The sequence below is a fragment of the Armigeres subalbatus genome, unplaced genomic scaffold, assembly GCF_024139115.2.
Source record: "Armigeres subalbatus isolate Guangzhou_Male unplaced genomic scaffold, GZ_Asu_2 Contig653, whole genome shotgun sequence".
In the NCBI taxonomy this organism is placed as follows: Eukaryota; Metazoa; Arthropoda; class Insecta; order Diptera; family Culicidae; genus Armigeres; species Armigeres subalbatus.
The window spans coordinates 2,729-21,853 of record NW_026943428.1 but is presented as its reverse complement, the minus strand read 5'-3'; the positions used below and the strand labels follow the sequence as shown (position 1 = coordinate 21,853).

Here is a 19,125-nt window from a genome sequence, read left to right as displayed (position 1 = left end):
TCAAAAATAAAGTCCACAGAGAAAACTACATGTTTGATATGAATAAAAACTTTTTCGAACTTATGGCATATGCTACATTCGAACTTAGCTTTTACTACAGTTTACTACCATTTACTACATGCAGAAACGTCAAAACAAAATAGACCCCACGATGACGATGATGATTTCATCATTTTTTTGCAGCAAATCAACAAAAGACATGTCTGCTTTGTTTGTTTTTCTTCAATTGGACTTCTATTTTCAAGAACAAAGCCGATTCGCTTCGATTCTGATGAATAATTTGCATTTTTAACATGAGTAGCAACGTCTTGAGCAGACTACAATAAATCAGTAGTAAACTCTTCTTTTATTCATACCGAAACAGTTGTTTGTAGTATGTTCGAAAAGTGTAGTGTAGTAAAGTCTCTTTTATTCATACGAACATCAGAAAAATATATTAAGCTCTTTTAGTGGAATGTATTAAACCGTCTAAGACGAATTAAGTACTGTCCATTTAATTCCACTAGTTAATTAACTAGTTAATTAACTAGTAACTAGTGGAATTAAATGGACAGTACTTAATTCGTCTTAGACGGTTTCATACGAACATGTTCCACAAGTGACGTTTACTACTGAAAATGTAGTAAAGTTGAACTTACTACTTTTTATTCATACGACCCAATGTGTTGAATTCGAATTAGTATGGTAAATGCAACGTAAATTGCCTACATTTTGGCGGTTCAAAGCTTTGATGCGATTATATCACGATACTTAAGAATTACTCAACTATGAGAGTAATGGATTGCGTCACGGCTAAATTGATTAATGACTTAAAGTGTGCATGTAAACAGCGTATTTGTTAAAAGAAAAATAGAAATATTATTCAAACCGAATGAGTTATTAGCAAACAAAAACAATACCCAGCCAACAATTTTGATCACGTAAGGTATTTATAGTTCTTTTAAGTGAATCAATATGCGGTAAAAAATAGTCGTTTAAAATGCTGAAAACAGCTCTACGTGCACATATTTGAAGGCCATATGCGTACATATATCAAAAATTGCTTCCGCATTTTGCAACCTTATTAGACACTTTATACAACCTTATCTTTAATTTCAAATTGTATTCTGAATAATTTCGTTTTTACTATGTACAACTCATAAATGATCTCGCTTGTACCAATGCATAACTCATTAACGATTCCGTTTGCATAACTCTAAAATTGTACTGAATGGTCATTTGGATTATTGTTGGAATAAATTTGGATAATTATATTCAATATTGGTAGTATATAAATCCACTAATGGAACAATACATAATTACCATCAGCAATAAAAAAAAGTAAGATTCTTGTATTCGATTTAATGATCGAAATGCCGAGGAACACATTTTTATCTTTAATTGTATGTGAAATGTTACAATGTTGTGACCTATGAATTTATTTTTATCAGCAGCAGCGTCCAGCCTCGAACCATTCATCGCTGATTCGATAGTCCATCGACAATCCTCACTCCTAAATACACCTGTTGCTTGGAGAGCAGTAGGTTTCATTTACTTTCGAATTATGCATTTATGATTTAATCAAACTCATTCTGATCTTATAAATGACTACTGTGCAGAACAATATTCTAATCCCCTTATGCAATTTTTTTTATATCTTACGTGATTTCGTCCTGCTCTCATACAATTTCATTCGAACGTATTTATAATTCGAAATGATTTTGAAAGCTGATCACTAACATTGTTCCCAGGGACTCGGCTATATACTTTGTATAAATATTCGGCTTCTAAATGTTGCTTGGTCAACAATAATTTAACAACTACTGAATTACGCTATAATGCGTTAAATATTGCTAATTGAACGTATTACGTTCAAATTTTCTAGCTAGGAAGGATTATTAAAAATATACTGAGTGATTTTTTTTGAGAAAAATAAAGTGCTCGAAAAGTTGAAGAAAAAATTTCTGGTTGCACTGCCATCAAGACGTTACCCACAGAAATGTAAACAAGCCAACTCAACGTTCGTTCTGGTGCGTGTGAAAGTTTTGCATAAAAAGGTTAGATAAAGTAAGTATTCTATAACAAATATTTCTGTTTGTTTGATTGAATAATGATTTGTTTTAGATGTTTGGTGTTGTGCAGTTCCTCGAGAATGGTCGGCTACAAGTGCTTACAGTTTCCATGAGTTGGGTGAAAGGAGGATTTTTGATGTGGCCAAAATCCATCAGCAACGATAAAATTGAGAGAATGCGGAAGGACGGTACCAGTTTTCACGGAGCAACGAAGGCCATTCCAGTGATGGTTACTAAAAAGTTCCGGAACCTGGCACCAGCGGAGGCGGCTGTGGAAGAATTGGCCAGAAAAGATGTTTCGGATTTCGAAGGGAAGAAGAAGGTACTCGCTAAGAAGAAGAAAAAGAAACCGGCAACTAAATTAGATGAGTTGAATGAGCTCTGTGTAGGTATGAAGATACTTTGGTAAGAAATTAAGCATGAATTAAAGAAAACCTTTGCTTTGCGTTTTTCATATAGCTCTCGTGAAGAAAAAGCATCTGAATGCTGGGCAAATGCTGTCTTCAACGCCTCCACAGACACTCCCATCATCACTTCCACGGACGCTGACTCAACAGAAGCTGCCTCTAGTACCTCCACAGATACTGCGATCACCAGTTCCAGAAACGATTTCTTCGTTAAGCATGCCACAGATACTGTCTGTAGGATCACTGTCTCCTGAACAAAAACCATACGACGAACAACCATCGACATCATTCGGCCACCAGAATGTAAGGCCTGGAGCCCCTCCGTTTATGGTAGAAATCAACGCTGCGCTGTTGAATTCCGGTATATCAAGCCCATCCGACCACGGAAACGCTCAAACTTCCCTTGATGTAGTAGGACAGATCGTTCCAAAGATCGGACCAGGCGAGCTGCTGATTTCAAATAATGACCAAGGTAAATATAAGCGATAAAGATCATATCAAAGGGATGTAAATGTAACATTGAACGATCCCTTAGTGCTAAAATTGTGTGTCTGCAAAACAAAATTAAACAATTTGAACACTTTTCCAAAGAGGTATCTAAACACAATAAAGTGCTCATCAATGCAAATAATAACAATTGATTTGTTTTCCAAATGGTCTACTGAAAAGTTGTTGAAATGCAGATACCTAGTTTTAGCATGTAAATGATGAAATGATAAAAACAGTTTTTTTTTGTTATTTTCAGATCTTGACACATACACGACATCGATGACCAACACTGGGACTGGTTTCCTTCATCAAGGAAATATGATGCAAACTGGTGAGCGATTTTTGTCCCTTATATTTCAAAGCCAACCATAAACGATATTGATTTCTAGAGTAGAAAGGGCACATTTTATGATACATAAAACAGTGTCAAAACGCGTGAACGATTAATTTTCTTAAGTTTTATTATAATGCTTAATTTTTTGCACAATTACAGATGATTCTAACGAAGATGTGACTGATCTTGACGCGCTGATCAAACAAGCAATTTGTGATTCTGTGAATGACTCTGTTCCTATGGCTATCGAATCTCATCTGGGCAAAGTTATCGAAAAGGCCGTTTCTCAAGCGGTTTCCAAAGCTGTTGAGCAGACAGTATCCAAAGCTGTTGAGCAGGCGGTAGCCAAAGCAGTGGACAAATGCTTTGAATCAAATTTTCCGCGTCTTGCAGCTGTTTTTGAAGTTATGGATAAAGAGAAAGATAAAACCTCATCAACCAACGATATCATCATCGAAAAACGTCCTCTCATCGACACCGAGGAAGATGTTGAGCAGTTCAACATTGAATTGAACGACGGGACACTGCAAGCTAAATTTGTAAGTTATTTCATATTGAATCACTGTTTCTTATTTTATGTACGTATTTTTGAATTTTATAGTTGGAGTACTACGCTCGCATCATTGTACCGAATGCATACGCTGGCAAAGGCGACAATGCGTGTTACGTGATAGCGGACTGTCTCTTCACTAGACAGTTCTGGAATAAGTTTACGTGGACTGGAGTGAACAGGGGAGAAAAATCGTCTCGAGGTTTTCGCGAATTCGGGAACGTGACAGATTTGATGTTGAAGCTTGTACAAATCGGTGATCCTACGTACAAAAAACAAGATTTGGAAAAGTTTTGCAAGGTAAGGCTATTCAGACACTGCAAAACCCGATCCAACAAGAAAGTGCTCCGCAAATCCACATGTCGTTGTAAGCGAAGTGTTCCGAGGAAGAAACTTCGAATCGACGATCAGTGTGCAGCCAATGACCAACAAACTTTGGCTACAGCATCATTGTCACAGGACGCCGAAAATGTGAATGATTCTGATGATGCGACCAACGAGGAAGACTATTTTACACATCCGACCGAATCTTCTGATGATGACGAGAGAGACCATGCGTCAGTTGACAGTGATGACTCTTCTGAGTGAGGTTTATTTTGATTTTTTGCCTGTTTGACTCTTGTTATTTAATTTTTTTGCAATAAATGAAGTTGTTATTTTTTTTGTTATATGCTTTATTACATTCATACATTATTTAGTCTCGCTTTATTTATAATTTTTTAACGTATGCATCAAAGGAATGAAAACTGTCTCCTTCTTACAATGAACTGCCACCATTTTACAAAGAATAGTGTCTGGCTTATATAATTCAATACTTGAGGAGTTATTATTTATCCTTGAACTGAAAATATGCAAAAATGAGGACTTAATTGGTTTTGGGAAAAAGTCTTGCTTATGTAATAAAAACTTTCCTTTGATTAGTACTCCTTCATCGCTGTTGTCGACGTCTGTCATTCCTACTATTTTTGATCTTTAGTAAGGAACCATTTGTTTTGGATTCATTGGTTAATGTGAACTCAGGCAAAACTATTTTGCTAATTTTAGCATTCTTTTGTACATGAATAGCTTTTGAGTTATCAGGAACAATTAGTGTACGTGAATCCTTGGCGTGTTCTGTCTCTATTACCCGGTTTGCTACCTGTGCTAGAGGATTAGGTCCTGCCTTAACCAGTTTTTTTCAGTGAATGCAAACTATTTTCGAAAGGATACGCTGACAATGATATCAACGAACCGAACTTCTCAACTTCATCAACTACGTGGCAAAGATTATGCACATTACTTGTCACAAATGCAGTTCCATACAGCGTTTTATAGTCGTTAATATATTGAATGAAAAGTATGCGCGCAATTGGTAGTAACTCCTTATATGCGTCTACCGAGCAAATTCGTACAGCACAAAATAATAATAAGAAATGCTCATAATATTTGGAAGGAAGATAATCTTTTAGCAGCACTACTCCTACATAGTTTAGAAAGATTCGGTACTCCAAGCCTTTCCAAAGTGATATGTGGTCTAATGACCGCATGCGACGATGTATTTCATTCGGCAGCTTTAGTGCGACTAGCTTTACTGAAATTGCTTTCTTTTCTTGTACACTCCATTTTACTTTTTTAGTCATCGATCCCGTCCGCCAAGCGTTTAGTAGCTTACGCATCACGCCTAATTCTAGCAGATGTAATGCGTCAGATACAATTACGTCCTGTACCATGTCGATTGGTAGTGCTGTCAATGGTGATAAACTCCGCTGATGATCCGTGTACTCACCTCTACGGAATAGTTGGTCTGTTCTCATTTCAGCATCGACTTTAGGAAACACGACTGTTCGAGCATCGTGGGAATAAAGGGAAATTTAGTAATGCATTTAAACAACCGTGCTTACCGTTGAAATTCTTAACGCATTTTATAAACGCCCTTGCAGGGCTGTCACATATAAATGCTCGAATTTTCAAAGAAATTCTGTGACTGTTGATGAGTACCCCAGAATTCAAAAGCAATAGCAGTTCTTTTATCATCGGCATTAGAAATTCATCAGCATCCTTGGGTTTACTCACTCCGTAATAAATGCCAATGACCATGGGTTGAATATGAGAGAGCTCATGAATATTAGCAATAATTGGCCAAAAATGATTTGCACTGCTTTTGTAGATAGGAAGCCCATCAACGTTTATGTTGATCGATATGGACAAATCAGTAGTAACATGCTTTAATCGATTTTGAAGGCTTTTCTCCAATCCATGGTGCCAATATTTGCCGCCATCTTTCATTTCTATAATTTCGAGGCATCTGGGAGTTTTCATCAGCGTCCTGGGATCTTTCGGAAGATCACTTCGCAAATAAGTGTTGAGAATTTCAACTAATGCTTTCAACGCTGTCTGGGAAATTAGAAAATGAGATGCCCATTTCCGAACGGCTGTCAATATGGTATCTGGAATCATTCAAGATTTAATAACTTTAACTTTTATATTGCTATTAATGGGTAATATACCTCGAGATGTTTGATTTGTTGGTTCATCAAGTATGTGCAGTTCCACGGGATCGTTTAAATTAATCGTCGAGTTGAAATCCGAATCCTGTTGCAGTATCGGAAAATCGTTATTCGAAGAATCGGTATTCGGAAAATCAGTATTATCTGCTTCCATAGGCACATTCTGCATTTTCTTATGCTTTTGTAATAATCTACTGTATTCTCTGCTTTTGCGAATACGAGTAAGTTTATTTTTCATAACAAATGTATACATTTTTACAATGTTTTTCCCTTATACAGAAAAATATTGTGCAAAGTACTAGGTGGTACTAGCAATATTATACAAGATGAATTCATATGACTTCGTATTAACATTGTCGTACAAAACATGTTATATGATTCCATCTGGACATCATTTGATCTCATGTATGAGTTCAATGCAGATGTTGTTTAATGATCTTAATAAGCAACCTTTAGTCATATAATAGTGACATTATTAAATTATACTAATGTTCATATCAAGTTGAAATTATATATGATTCGGGTTGAAATTGTTTGACAATCAAATTCACTCTCTATTATTTTAAACCACTTCATTCAACAGTATATTGCATCTTATATGACTCCAACCTAAAATTTACATTTATACAATTTCAAATGTTCCTTCTTATGCGATTTCTGGTTTGCTGGGTAGTGTCCAACTAGGAAAGTTTCTCCGTTGAATGAAACTAGTTACACTCAAATCGGTCAAGTCCTTCTCTATGAAACGTGTTTAACAAAAAAAAATTCCCGGGGCTACCCGGATAAAAAATATCATTAAAATATCATAAATTTTGTTGTTACAACACCATTTAAAACATAATTTTTACCATTGAATATAATGGAATTTTGACAATAAAATCACATGAGAAATAATGCTTTTCCACGATAAAATGAATGGTAAATGGGACTTTTACAATTAAAAAGGGGGGTTGTTATGTATCTTTACAATAAAAAAATCAAAATTTTCTATACAAAATTTGGAGCAAAACAATTGATTTTACGGTTCTTCAATGGGATGATTTCGAGCGACAAAACAATAGAAAACATTGTGTTTTAAATGTTTACAATTCTAGAGTGCTTTGAGAATAGGTCGTATGTGCACAAGAGAGTCTCTCTTTGCCTCCATTCTCTTTCGATTATTACAGATCTATAATAAAGTTTACTTCAGATTTCTTGGCAGATATCTAAAGATTATAGCTTTGTCTAGCGTTCTGAAGTGAAAATGTGGCAAAATATGCAAAATTAGCTTATGTACAAGCGAAAGAGAGCGTGAACAAAAGAGCCTCTCTCTTGCACATACGACCTATTCTCAAAGCAATCTAGAATTACTGTTTCTATTGTTTTACAATAGAAATCCAACAGGATTTAGAATACATTCTACTCCAATATTACAATAAAAATACAATACAATTAATTGTTTTACAAATTATTTTATTTTCCTTCGGTTGATTAGCATATCTTTAGACGAATCCAGCGCACTACTTCCAAAATTAAGTGGGTTGCCTGTATCTGGAGGAAAATCCAACATCGGTTTAAAAAGCGTACTAACTTTGTTCCGAATAGACAATATAAACCTGTGAAAAATGTAAATTATAAAAGAATGTCAGTTAGAAAAAATACGTCGGGAAGAAAAGAAAAAAATACCTCCATTAGTTCTTATTATATTCCGTTGGTGAGATTGGCAAATGGTAGCCACTGAACGATCTTGAATCAGTGACCAGCAAGCAGCAGTATTTTATTTATCATAAGCTTCATTTCTGTAAAGGAACAAGGATACATGTTACCAGGCATGCCATCAGGTATTATGATGATAAAATTTTCATTTATTTTTTGTTCGGGATGAACCACTGCGTTCATTATGTTCATTGAACTTTTGTAGAACAATAAGATTACGATTACCGGTGGTGAGTATAAACCGTTTGTCAGCGCAGTATCATTACTTGGCACTTTATCGGTCGCTACTAAACGCGCTGCTAAAACAGTAGCGCAGCTGACAGGTGACCAAATTGACCAAATAACAGCGCTACTATTTGATGAACTATCAAACGTCGAACGTCGATACGGAATGCAGCCACCAAAATGATAACCGAAAATGGGTGAGTGAGGGTGATCAAAATACTCGCGCCCAGTAATAATGCTCTAACGCGCTTCAACACTTCAGATACTAACCACGGTACAGAAGCCATAGTGATCTACCGCTTGCCCAGCAGCAGAAACTGTAATGAAAAATACACTTTTGCATCATACAGTTTCATTATTTTCATCCCTTCACTAATTATAAACAAAACTGTACACGCTCAAATGAATCTAGCCATTCTCCGAGTAAAATGATAGGCAAAAGTTTTTGTTCCTTTAATTTTTGAAATCAAATTTGTATTGCATAACATTTCTAGACCTGCAACAAGACCTTCAATATGGAAATATATACTTGAGAATCGGTATAACATTTTATTTATTTAACAAACAAAGCTATTGTAATTTTATTGTTGTCAATTGTTATTTCATCAATATAATAAATCCATGAAATATTCCAAAATTATATTAATTCAATAACATTAGACGAATTTTCAGATCATCCAAACCGAATACTTTTAAAATTTGTGTAGTTTTTGGATGAGAAATACTAAACATAAGCGAACAATAAAAATATAATAGAATATATAGGAAACATTTAAATATATTGTTATTTTAATGTACGTACAATAAAGATCTTTTACAACCGTGAACATTTTACAATAAGCATACAATAGTTTGAATTGTTTGCCACACAATCTATTGTATTTCAATGGGTTATGTCATACAAGTTACTGTAAATTTTTATCCGGGTACACACATCCACACACACACACACACACACACTCCAACTTAAAATTTACATTTATACAATTTCAAATGTTCCTTCTTATGCGATTTCTGGTTTGCTGGGTAGTGTCCAACTAGGAAAGTTTCTCCGTCGAATGAAACTAGTTGCACTCGAATCGGTCAACTCCTTCTATATGAAACGTGTTTAACAAAAAAAAATTCCCGGGGCTACCCGGATAAAAATATCATTAAAATATCATAAATTTTGTTGTTACAACACCATTTAAAACATAATTTTTACCATTGAATATAATGGAATTTTGACAATAAAATCACATGAGAAATAATGGTTTTCCACGATAAAATGAATGGTTAATGGGACTTTTACAATTAAAAAGGGGGGTTGCTATGTATCTTTACAATAAAAAATCAAAAATTTTCTATACAAAATTTGGAGCAAAACAATTGATTTTACGGTTCTTCAATGGGATGATTTCGAGCGACAAAACAATAGAAAACATTGTGTTTTAATTCTAGAGTGCTTTGAGAATAGGTCGTATGTGCACAAGAGAGTCTCTCTTTGCCTCCATTCTCTTTCGATTATTACAGATCTATAATAAAGTTTACTTCAGATTTCTTGGCAGATATCTAAAGATTATAGCTTTGTCTAGCGTTCTGAAGTGAAAATGTGGCAAAATATGCAAAATTAGCTTATGTACAAGCGAAAGAGAGCGTGAACAAAGAGAGCCTCTCTCTTGCACATACGACCTATTCTCAAAGCAATCTAGAATTACTGTTTCTATTGTTTTACAATAGAAATCCAACAGGATTTAGAATACATTCTACTCCAATATTACAATAAAAATACAATACAATTAATTGTTTTACAAATTATTTTATTTTCCTTCGGTTGTTTAGCATATCTTTAGACGAATCCAGCGCACTACTTCCAAAATTAAGTGGGTTGCCTGTATCTGGAGAAAAATCCAACATCGGTTTAAAAAGCGTACTAACTTTGTTCCGAATAGACAATATAAACCTGTGAAAAATGTAAATTATAAAAGAATGTCAGTTAGAAAAAATACGTCGAGAAGAAAAGAAAAAATTACCTGCATTAGTTCTTATTATATTCCGTTGGTGAGATTGGCCAATGGTAGCCACTGAACGATCTTGAATCAGTGACCAGCAAGCAGCAGTATTTTATTTATCATAAGCTTCATTTCTGTAAAGGAACAAGGATACATGTTACCAGGCATGTCATCAGGTATTATGATGATAAAATTTTCATTTATTTTTTGTTCGGGATGAACCACTGCGTTCATTATGTTCATTGAACTTTTGTAGAACAATAAGATTACGATTACCGGTGGTGAGTATAAACCGTTTGTCAGCGCAGTATCATTACTTGGCACTTTATCGGTCGCTACTAAACGCGCTGCTAAAACAGTAGCGCAGCTGACAGGTGACCAAATTGACCAAATAACAGCGCTACTATTTGATGAACTATCAAACGTCGAACGTCGATACGGAATGCAGCCACCAAAATGATAACCGAAAATGGGTGAGTGAGGGTGATCAAAATACTCGCGCCCAGTAATAATGCTCTAACGCGCTTCAACACTTCAGATACTTACCACGGTACAGAAGCCATAGTGATCTACCGCTTGCCCAGCAGCAGAAACTGTAATGAAAAATACACTTTTTGCACCATACAGTTTCATTATTTCCATCCCTTCACTAATTATAAACAAAACTGTACACGCTCAAATGAATCTAGCCATTCTCCGAGTAAAATGATAGGCAAAAGTTTTTGTTCCCTTTAATTTTTTGAAATCAAATTTGTATTGCATAACATTTCTAGACCTGCAACAAGACCTTCAATATGGAAATATATACTTGAGAATCGGTATAACATTTTTATTTATTTAACAAACAAAGCTATTGTAATTTTATTGTTTTCAATTGTTATTTCATCAATATAATAAATCCATGAAATATTCCAAAATTATATTAATTCAATAACATTAGACGAATTTTCAGATCATCCAAACCGAATACTTTTACAATTTGTGTAGTTTTTGGATGAGAAATACTAAACATAAGCGAACAATAAAAATATAATAGAATATATCGGAAACATTTAAATATATTGTTATTTTAATGTACGTACAATAAAGATCTTTTACAACCGTGAACATTTTACAATAAGCATACAATAGTTTGAATTGTTTTGCCACACAATCTATTGTATTTCAATGGGTTATATCATACAAGTTACTGTAAATTTTATCCGGGTACACACATCCACACACACACACACACACACACACACACACACACACACACACACACACACACACACACACACACACACACACACACACACACACACACACACACACACACACACACACACACACACACACACACACACACACACACACACACACACACACACACACACACACACACACACACACACACACACACACACACACACACACACACACACACACACACACACACACACACACACACACACACACACACACACACACACACACACACACACACACACACACACACACACACACACACACACACACACACACACACACACACACACACACACACACACACACACACACACACACACACACACACACACACACACACACACACACACACACACACACACACACACACACACACACACACACACACACACACACACACACACACACACACACACACACACACACACACACACACACACACACACACACACACACACACACACACACACACACACACACACACACACACACACACACACACACACACACACACACACACACACACACACACACACACACACACACACACACACACACACACACACACACACACACACACACACACACACACACACACACACACACACACACACACACACACACACACACACACACACACACACACACACACACACACACACACACACACACACACACACACACACACACACACACACACACACACACACACACACACACACACACACACACACACACACACACACACACACACACACACACACACACACACAGGGGGCAGCAGGGACTTTGTCCAAGGGCTTGACGATCCCTCCCCATGGTCACTACGAGTTAGGGGCCTGTCTAGAACGTGGTGGGGTTTGACAGTGGGCTCTGTTGAACCTCTATAAAAAGCTGCATGTGTTTGCAAGCAGGCCCTATCACAGCGACCGTGCGCCGCTCAAAGCACACAAGCCCAACAGGTGTGCCAACCGGCACATCAGGATTGATGCCAGTAAGATCCTGATTATGGTATACTGGTCACGGCAAACGACATTGGACGATTCTCGGTTTTGGATAGGATTAGGCGTATATGGGCCGACAGTCGAGCTATTCTGTTTCCTGAGTAAAAAGAGTGACATCTTTTGAAATGGCAAGCAGGCTAATGGTTCGTCTGCCTCCGTCCCGGTAAACAACCTGGCAGGCCTCCGGTAACGCTCAACACTTGTCACCTATACCGGTGGGTAGTAGGTTCAGATGCACCATTCCTGATTTACGCCGATCCGGCTCTGAACACGGTGTTATAAGGCACCGGAGTCAACCCTTGCATGGACCTCACTGTTACAAAGGCACCCATGGGATCACAAGAGGCGACTATCTACAACAGGAAGAGATAACGGCCCGGAGGGGGACCCTTTTACATGGAAACAAATTCTACAATCAACGAAGGAGCAGGCGGTGCGAATGTTTTCGCAAAGAGTGGGAGGCTGCAGCGATCTCCAGTGATGGCGCAGGCAGCAGTAGCAAGTACCAGCAGTATGGCCAAGGCTGCTGAGAACCAGGCAGGCCAACAGGAGCTAGGATCCGGAAATAGGGTGTCCACCCCAAAATCGGAAAGTAGTGATATTCAGGAGGATCTACAATTTGGGGAGGTCCAACCTGATGGAGGTGCGGAAGCGAGTCAACGAGCTCTATGACTTCGTGAAGGACAAGCACAATGTTCACACGAAGATCAAGCTTCTAGTGACGAGCATCAAGTCCGCCGTTAAATCTGCTGAGCACGAACAGAACGCGCTCAAAAGAAGAGCGGAAGCAGCTGAAAAAGCACTGAAAGATGCAGCGGAGCATACAACAGTCGAGGCACTGCAAACACCAATGAGCTCCCGAAATACTCGCACGGAGAAGCGAAGCAGGGACTCTCCAGGAGAGCAGGAAATCCCGAAGAAGCAGCGGAACGTGCAAGATAGTGCTAGCGTACTGAAGGAAGGCGTCAAGAACGGTGATTGGCAAACCGTGGAAAGTCAGCGAGAGAAGAGAAAGAAGCAGAAGGAGTACGTGGAAAAGAAGAAGGAGCAGAAGAAGAAAGAAAAACATCGCTCTTCTCGTGAGCGGGTCAAGGGGGACGCCTTGATAGTCGAAGTGAGCGACAAGACGACATACGCAGCGATATTACGGAAGGTGAGAGATGTAACCGTTGGTTCCAACTTTTAAGCTTGTTGGCTCCTCCACAAGTTCCATACCTAAAAGTCACCCCTGCCAGTGAGAACCCATAATTCCTAGACCCACCCTAATAAATATAACTGACAGCCTCACTGGTGGCTGAATCCTTAGCTGTCAGGAAAAATGCGCAGAGCCACCCGTTTAAGACAGTCGCACTCGTTATAGCCACTCGCACTCACACTCATTGACAGCGGTTCGGGTTAAGGTCGTAGGTAACCCCACGCCCACACATCAAAATTGGATTACACTTGGGTTGGAAGGGTAACCAGATTTGTCAAACCTCGGGTTTGTATGGAATTTACTACCTATAGATTATAAAAAGGAATGAATCACCTCGTGAAGCTTCTTTTCTGTCCTAGACCAGTTAGAAAAAGTGCGCGTTGCTTAAAAACAAAATAATAAAAGTAATTGGTAAGATCTAAAGAGTATTTAAAAGCGTATATAATGTTTTCTTGTGTTTTTAGTAAAAATTGGCTGTTAAAATCAAGTGATAAGACAAACGGAGATAAAATCAATAATTTACGTGCTATTAGTACGGTTAGTAAAAAAAGGCCATTTAAAAACAAAGTAATTGTATTTATAATAATGTGTTTTGCTTAATAGCTAATTCGTGAGCTTTGATGAGAAGAAAAAAAAAACAAGTGTAAAATAGTACAGAGAATCAAATAAGAAAAGGTAATTATATTGTTTAATTGCGATTTGGAGGTTATGGTGTACTTGTGATGTGTGAAAGGGAGTGTGGCAAGGTGTAATTGCGGGACTAATCATCCACGTGCAGGTCCATAATTGGGCCTTTTCTTTTTCTTTTGGACGTCTGAGTTCATTCCGGAGATCCGACTACGGCCAATAGGTTTCCCGAGAGCATAGGCAGGATTGGGCCACATTTATAGGCAGGATTGGGCAACCGTTATCGAACTCGTCGGCCACAAGTGTTTCATCGACGCCATCTTGGAAACAGGCACATACGACCACCGTCCGCCATTTTGGAATTCGGCAGTTCTCGCTTCTTCGTGGCCAACCTGCCTCGAAGGCACTCCGTTCGGACAACTCACCACATCGTCCAGCCAACCTGTTCCCTCGTCTTTCAAGAATTCGATTCCGAGAACCGGTCGAAAGTGGACGGCCTGTCGGATGTTCCGACCAATCTGTGTCCAGAGCCAATTACTCTTCCAAGCCTTAGCCGCTTCGTGTGCGAGCCGACCGTAAACCACCGCCATCGAGCCCATTCCAAACGGTCAACCCGCTGCTAGGGTTAACCTACCGTGGTCAGCCGCCATCAGCCCACCCGATACTCCGGCCATCATTACCGTCCGATCTGCGAAACTGACAGCTATAACAACGCCAGTTCCCCCCAGTCGCCCCCGGCCATCATCATCCGGACAATCCACCAAGCAAGCCAAGTACACCATTATGTAGCAACCTCCCTATGAACGATCATGCTCCTGCGTGAGCAAATAAATTTAGAATGTAAGCTTTAAACTCGGTGGTTAGCTTTATTCAAAAACGCAATTCCCATTATATGCTCTTTTGGATCATTTTCCTTTCACGTGTTGAATGATGGTACCCAGTCCTTAATCTGGCTGGTCCGCTGTAATCGAACCTTTTCTACTTTGATTGATTCTCCTGGTTATGAGTACCTGAGTTTGACAATCGACGTCCAGAATCCAGCTTCTGATCAGGTGAGTGCCGAAGGAGTGTTGTAAGGGTCTCTGACAGTGCAACTAGTAATAAGCGACCCCGTGCTCGGCAGTATTTCCCAAACGAATTTTCCCATTGAGCAGCCAGGGGCTTACAAATTGGCGCCCAGCAAAAAATTTAGTGGCATTCGTCAACATTCAAATTTTCCCTAACGGAGGGGGAGAAAACACTCCTTGTTTTAAACAGTCGGTTCTTCAAACCAAATAGCGAGTTCGAACAAAATGGATTTGGATCTAGAGTTGCAGTATAAGCGTTTGATGGTACATCATTTAGAGAAACACGAAATAGAATATGAATTAACCGTAAGAGCAGTTCAATTCGATCATACCGAGTCTCGTTCTGCGATTCAGAGGAGACTCAGGGATCACCTAAAAAAGGATTCTAGTGCAGAAGATACAAGCTTCCTTAGATGCAATATATCGGTAGACGAAGAAATTAAAATTATAGATACTAATGTAGAGAAGATAAGAGCTTATTTAACCAACGAAGTCCGCTTCGAAGGGTTAAAAGACAGCCTTAAAACCAGGTTGGTACATTACTTTGCCCGAATTCGTCGAGCGCAGGAGCACGCTGAGAACGACGAGGATTTAACTGATTTTGACAAACTCATCAGTGCGATCCGGGGATTAATGAATACTTACTTTTCAATATTCTCACCGATACACTCGGTCAGAAATGAGATGTTACAAGAAATTGTTAAATCAGTCTCAAATTTAAAACTGGGAGCAATTCCCAAGACGAACCAATCGAAACCAAATTCCACAGGAACACCACACCACTCTAAGGAGAAGCATCCACAGGAGAATGGGATTCTGAAAATGAAGAAGAAGAATTGGGTGCAGTAGGTCCTATAAAGTCTTCGAGTCACCGCGTTTTAAAGTCGTACAAGCAACCCTCTAACAAAGACTTAGGAGGTCTTGCCGCGTATTATCCATTCGGTTTCCCGCCATATCCTTTCGGATGGCCGTGTCCGGACGGAAGTTTGAACACGAATCAGTCGGAACAGATGTTACGGAAATTTCCTTTGCAGAAGCAGTCAAAACCTATTCTACAGGTTGAGACATCTGAATCAGTTACAGATTCAGAATCCGAAAAATCTTCTACGTCGTCAGATCATTCCGTGGGTAGAAAGAAAAAAGATCACCGCCGCCGCGATTATCATAAACGCAGGCCAATATCGGACTGGAACATCAAGTATGATGGGAAAGACAGTGGCCAAAATTTAATGAAATTCATTAAAGAAGTCGAGTTTTACGCGAAATCAGAAAACGTTTCAAAAGGAACTCTTCTGCTCCGCGATATACCTCTTCAAGGATCAAGCGAAATCTTGGTTCATGTCCGGGGTAGAAAATGAAGATTTCGGTAGCTGGAATGAACTTGTCACGGAACTGAAACGCGAGTTCCTGAGTCCTGATCACGATCACGTGAACGAGATCAAGGCAATATCGCGAAAACAGGGCCCGAAAGAAAAATTCTCGGATTATCTTTCGGAGATGCAAAGGATTTTTAATTCACTCACGAAACCGATGTCTGAGGCCAAGAAATTCGAAATAGTAAATCGAAACCTCCGATCAGATTATAAAGGTCACGCGGTCGCGTCGAATATAAATAACCTCGTCGATCTTAAGCGGTTTGGTAGGCAGCTCGATGCTACCTACTGGTATAAATACACCACGAATAATCCCGAGCAAAACGTGTCGCGAAATAAGTCGCAGGTGAACGAACTCGCCCGTGAGCCTAAAAAGAAGGCAAAGCCACCGATAGATGAATCGAAAAGAACGTACAAATCTAAAAGTTATTACCGGTCGCCGCGAGATGGCTCAGAAGAGGAAGAACAGTCGAGTAAACCGTCACGTGATACTCCTAGAAACTCGAAAGACACTACTAGAACCGAAGAATCCATAGAATTTCAGGCTTGGGTTAATAACCATGTTCCCCAAAGGCTGGCACTTGCTTCAATTGCAGAAGGCATGGCCATACGCACAAAGAATGTAACCAACCAAGGTACAAATTTTGTGTTAGGTGCGGCTTACATAGGGTCGACACTAAGGATTGCCCATACTGTGCAAAAAACGCACAATAGACTGTCTGGGAGGGCAGGTCAGTCCAAAATCCATTCAAAAACCCTCAACTCCAACGTTACCCACTAAACTCCTTCAATCCGGCTATCGCCGAGTCCAAAACAACGAGTATATCTCCACAGATGTAGCCTACCTCGATGAACTTTTTGTCCATCTAGAGGATGACGACCGTCCCTTTGTTCAAATAACCGTTTTCGACAATCCAATTATCGGATTACTCGATAGCGGAGCACATCGTAGCATTCTGGGTATTGGTTCATTGAAACTTATCAAAGCTTGTAAACTAAAACTATTTCCGTCCAATGTGGACCTGGTAACGGCCAGTGGACAAAAACTTGAGGTTACGGGTTTTGTCCACCTCCCTGTATCCTTTAACGGCCAAACGAAATTAATCGAGGCATTAGTAGTCCCAGAGCTACGAAGGCGCCTACTGTTAGGGACCGACTTCTGGAAGGCATTTGGGATTGTTCCCAGTGTCCAATCAGCCGCGGTGGAAGAAATACAAACTCTCCAAGAAGACCGGCCTTTGACTGAAGAACAACTACATGAACTAGAATTGGTCAAGAATCAATTTAAAGTGGCAGTTGAAGGTCAGTTAGAATCGACTCCTCTGATATGTCATCGAATTGAGTTGACTGACGAAGCTAAACAGTCAGCCCCTGTCCGTATTAACCCGTTTCCAACGTCTCCGAAACGACAAGAGCAAATCAATAACGAACTCGATAGTATGCTCGAGGCTGGCATTATCGAACGTTCGTATAGCAATTGGGCACTAAGACTCGTTCCGGTAGACAAACCGGATAACACCGTCCGCCTATGCCTAGATGCTCGCAAGTTGAACGAGCGTACGGTCAGAGATTCATATCCATTACCCCATGCGGACCGAATCCTTAGCCGAGTAGGGCCATGCAAATTCATTTCCACAATTGATTTGTCAAAAGCTTTTTTACAAATCTCCCTCCACCCAAAATCAAAAAAGTATACCGCTTTCTCAGTACTCGGTCGAGGATTATTTCAGTTCACCCGCATGCCCTTTGGGCTTGTCAATAGCCCAGCAACGCTGTCACGGTTAATGGACAGGGTATTGGGGGCGGGTGAGCTCGAACCACACGTTTTTGTCTACTTGGACGATATAATCGTCGTCAGTGAGACTTTCGAGCACCACATCAGGTTGTTAACCGAAGTTGCAGCACGACTGAACCGGGCAAATTTGTCCATCAATATTCAAAAATCCAAATTTTGTCTCTCCGAGCTTCCGTACCTCGGGTACATTCTCACAAACCAAGGTCTTAAACCAAATCCGGACCGTGTAGAAGCGATTATCAACATTGAACGGCCGCATAGCATTCGCGCTTTGCGTCGTTTCTTGGGAATGTGTAACTATTACCGGCGCTTCATTGCCAGTTTTAGTGAAGTTGTGCGCCCATTAACCGATTTATTGAAGGACAAGCCTAAGTCCATCAGATGGAACGAGGCCGCCGAACTGGCGTTTACCAGAATCAAGGAGTTATTGATAAGTGCTCCAATACTCGCTAACCCCGATTTTAGCAAACCCTTTTGCATACACTGCGACGCCAGTGATACGGCAATCGCCGGAGTTTTGACCCAAGACTTGGAGGGAACGGAACAGCCAATAGCCTATTATTCCCAAAAATTAACCGGTCCTGAACA

General features: G+C 39.4%; 1 protein-coding gene and 3 long non-coding RNA genes across 4 annotated transcripts; 2 read left to right on the top strand and 2 right to left on the bottom strand.

The window, feature by feature from the left end:
• The first annotated feature begins 2,226 nt into the window (after positions 1-2,226).
• LOC134204533 (uncharacterized) lies at positions 2,227-4,419 on the top strand. Its single transcript, XM_062679350.1, has 5 exons — positions 2,227-2,440; positions 2,511-2,930; positions 3,204-3,278; positions 3,441-3,820; positions 3,883-4,419. Exons 1-5 carry the CDS (start codon positions 2,227-2,229, stop codon positions 4,417-4,419), a joined length of 1,626 nt encoding a protein of 541 aa, XP_062535334.1.
• A 3,435-nt stretch (positions 4,420-7,854) lies between these two features.
• LOC134204532 (uncharacterized) lies at positions 7,855-8,615 on the bottom strand. The gene is made up of 3 exons (XR_009977887.1): positions 8,508-8,615; positions 7,983-8,095; positions 7,855-7,912 (listed from the first exon to the last, which is right to left on the bottom strand). It is a non-coding gene; the product is annotated as an uncharacterized LOC134204532 (long non-coding RNA).
• Positions 8,616-10,043: 1,428 nt separating this feature from the next.
• LOC134204535 (uncharacterized) lies at positions 10,044-10,875 on the bottom strand. Its single transcript, XR_009977889.1, has 3 exons — positions 10,775-10,875; positions 10,250-10,362; positions 10,044-10,179 (listed from the first exon to the last, which is right to left on the bottom strand). It is a non-coding gene; the product is annotated as an uncharacterized LOC134204535 (long non-coding RNA).
• A 3,262-nt stretch (positions 10,876-14,137) lies between these two features.
• LOC134204534 (uncharacterized) lies at positions 14,138-14,481 on the top strand. The gene is made up of 3 exons (XR_009977888.1): positions 14,138-14,212; positions 14,279-14,350; positions 14,454-14,481. It is a non-coding gene; the product is annotated as an uncharacterized LOC134204534 (long non-coding RNA).
• Positions 14,482-19,125: the final 4,644 nt, after the last annotated feature.

Coding starts and splice junctions, on each gene's coding strand:
- LOC134204533 (XM_062679350.1), top strand. CDS start 2,227: ATGCGGAAGGACGGTACCAGTTTTCACGGAGCAACGAAGGCCATTCCA. Junction 2,441..2,510: donor GTTGAATGAGCTCTGTGTAG/GTATGAAGATAC, acceptor TTTTTCATATAG/CTCTCGTGAAGAAAAAGCAT. Junction 2,931..3,203: donor GATTTCAAATAATGACCAAG/GTAAATATAAGC, acceptor TGTTATTTTCAG/ATCTTGACACATACACGACA.